General features: G+C 38.8%; 1 protein-coding gene across 1 annotated transcript in view; it reads right to left on the bottom strand.

The window, feature by feature from the left end:
• Nucleotides 1-1,395: 1,395 nt before the first annotated feature.
• The window catches only part of LOC143030144 (uncharacterized), a 2,060-nt gene continuing 856 nt past the window's right edge, over nucleotides 1,396-2,599 (bottom strand). The window contains exon 2 of the mRNA XM_076193311.1: nucleotides 1,396-2,599. This exon is cut by the window's right edge and continues 327 nt beyond it. Coding sequence (XP_076049426.1) covers nucleotides 1,455-2,599 — 1,145 coding nt within the window. The 3' untranslated portion in view covers nucleotides 1,396-1,454.

Raw genomic sequence — 2,599 nt, 5'->3', positions numbered from 1 at the left:
AGAAGTAATAACATTTGAATTTCTTTTTATATAAAAGGCAGTACCTACTGATATATTTGTCAAACATTCAGCAGAAGAACATAAGAATATAATAATGAAGGAGACTGTAAGAGACCACAAGGCCTACACTAGGCAGTTCCATGTCCATTACTACCTATCGTCCCCATACATAAAGATATCTAATCTTTTCTTAAAACAACAGATATTTTCAACGCCCACCACATGGTTACTAAGTCTATTTCATTCGTTGACCATTATTGTTTACCCAGTTCTTGTCCATTTCCTTCTTAAATATGAATTTGTCCAATTTAAATTTATTGGACAAATTTAAATTTAGGAAGGAAATAACCACGAACGGGTTTACCAATAGAGTGGTTGGCGGAATGAATAGATTTAGTAACTATGTAGTAAGCGCTGAAACTATCTGTTGTTTTAAGAAAAGGTTAGATAGCTTTATGGATGGGGATGACAGATGGCTTTTATTGCAATAATATGATCTATATTGAAAATAAAAAAACACTGCCAAGTTTGAATTTCTATTGCAAAATATTATAATTTCATTCAGCTGTAATGGAAACTCAATACTTATCCCTATAAAATGGAAAAGGATTATGAATTTTACCATAAAGATGAGTGGAATACAAACATAAATATGCGAGAGGCCTCTTCCCCCCTACAAGGGAGGCAGCCAAAAAGACAGACATAGAAACCACTCCCACCCATTTCATCCCCTACATACTCCACTCCCCTCCACCTTCTTCCCTCCCTCTTATCTTGGCACCTCCTGGATGACGGGTCATCCCTGCATCTTGTCCACTGCCCTGGGTCAGAAACAGTGCCGCAAGCACTGCTTTTGACCCAGAGAAGTGGTACTTCAGAAAAATCCTCTAATAATGTGTTTCTTCGTAGTCTTCAAGATCTGACACTTTTTTGGCTCAGATTTATTTTCTTTATGACAATCATTACTTTATGCTCTTTCTATTGTAATATTTGCTGCATTCTATTGGTGGCATTCTGTCTTTGACTTAAACTCATATATTTTAACTCGTTCCTTTGGATTTTGTCCTCAAATAAAAGTTGTGGTTGTGGTTGTGACGTGTAGCAGTTTTAAGGAGTACTGGTCATAAAAAAAAAAAAAAAAAAAAAAACGCTAGTGTGACACTGAAACCCCTAGAGTATCAAATCTATAATTTCACCGTGTAACAAAGGTTTTGTCTTTGAGTTGAAACTGTTATTTCCTAATTGCCTATGTCCAGAATACATGAAAAAATACTTTTATTCATTTCTAATTTTGCTCTTGTGTTCAGGATAATGATATTTATGAAATTTACATATTCTCATAGGGACAAAGTGGTATATTGGAAATTTGATTTGAACAAAACAAACACAAAACGATATAATGCAATAATAGCATTTATTTATTCTAGATTTACAATAGAGAGACAATAGACACATTAGAAATGAGTAGTTCTTCTAGATTTACGCTTATACTGTAGATTACTTTCACGAATCTGCCCCCAAATATAGTCTCCCATCATATTTTCATTATAAGACCCTTGGTAGCGGCGTTCAAATTCCAAAATATCCTGATGGAAGCGTTCGCCTTGCTCCTCAGAGTACGCTCCCATGTTTTCCTTAAATTTATGAAGATGGGCGTCAAGGATATGCACTTTGAGGGACATCCTGCAACCCATTTTGCCGTAGTTTGTCACCAAGGTCTCAACAAGCTCCACATAGTTTTCGGCCTTGTGATTCCCCAAGAAGCCAAGAACTACTGCAACAAAGCTGTCCCATGCTGCTCTCTCTGTCCTTGTGAGTTTTTTTGGAAACTCCTTGCACTCCATTACCTTTTTTATTTGTGGACCAATAAAGACACCGGCTTCAACTTTCGCTGCAGACAACTTGGGGAAGAAATCTTGGAGAAATTTGAAAGCTGGAGACTCTTTATCTAGAGCTCTGACGAATTGCTTCATAAGGCCCAGTTTTAAGTGTAGTGGAGGAAACAGTACTTTTTTGGGATCCAACAATGGCTCCCATTTTACGTTGTTCTTCCCCACACAAAACTCGGTTCGCTGTGGCCAGTCACGCTTGAGGTAGTGTGACACGGTATCCCTGCTGTCCCAAAGGCAAAGATAACAAGGATACTTGGTAAAGCCGCCTTGGAGACCCATTAGGAAAGCCAGCATTTTGAAGTCTCCTATAACCTCCCAACAGTACTCTCCATATTTCAAGGCATCTAACAAAATCTTGACACTGTTGTATTCCTCTTTGAGCTTGACAGAGTGGGCGAGGGGAAGAGATGGGTACACATTCCCGTTATGAAGCAGCACTGCTTTGAGGCTCCTACACGAGCTGTTGATAAAGAGTCGCCACTCTTTGGGGTTATGGGTAATTCCAATTGCCTTAAACAGACCGGTCACATTGTGGCAAAAGCAAAGCCCATCTTGACTAGTGAAAAAGCTTGAAAAATGCTGGTGACGCTTTCTCTGACCTGATATGTGCACACTCTCATCTAGCAAATTCCACTGCTTGAGTCTCGACGTCAAAAGCTCGCCATTTGACTTCGTGAGGCCAAGATCTCTGATGAGGTCATTGATGT

The sequence above is a fragment of the Oratosquilla oratoria genome, chromosome 1 (genome assembly GCF_046742065.1).
Source record: "Oratosquilla oratoria isolate Oo_2021 chromosome 1, ASM4674206v1, whole genome shotgun sequence".
In the NCBI taxonomy this organism is placed as follows: Eukaryota; Metazoa; Arthropoda; class Malacostraca; order Stomatopoda; family Squillidae; genus Oratosquilla; species Oratosquilla oratoria.
This window is presented reverse-complemented; position numbering and strand designations above follow the sequence as displayed.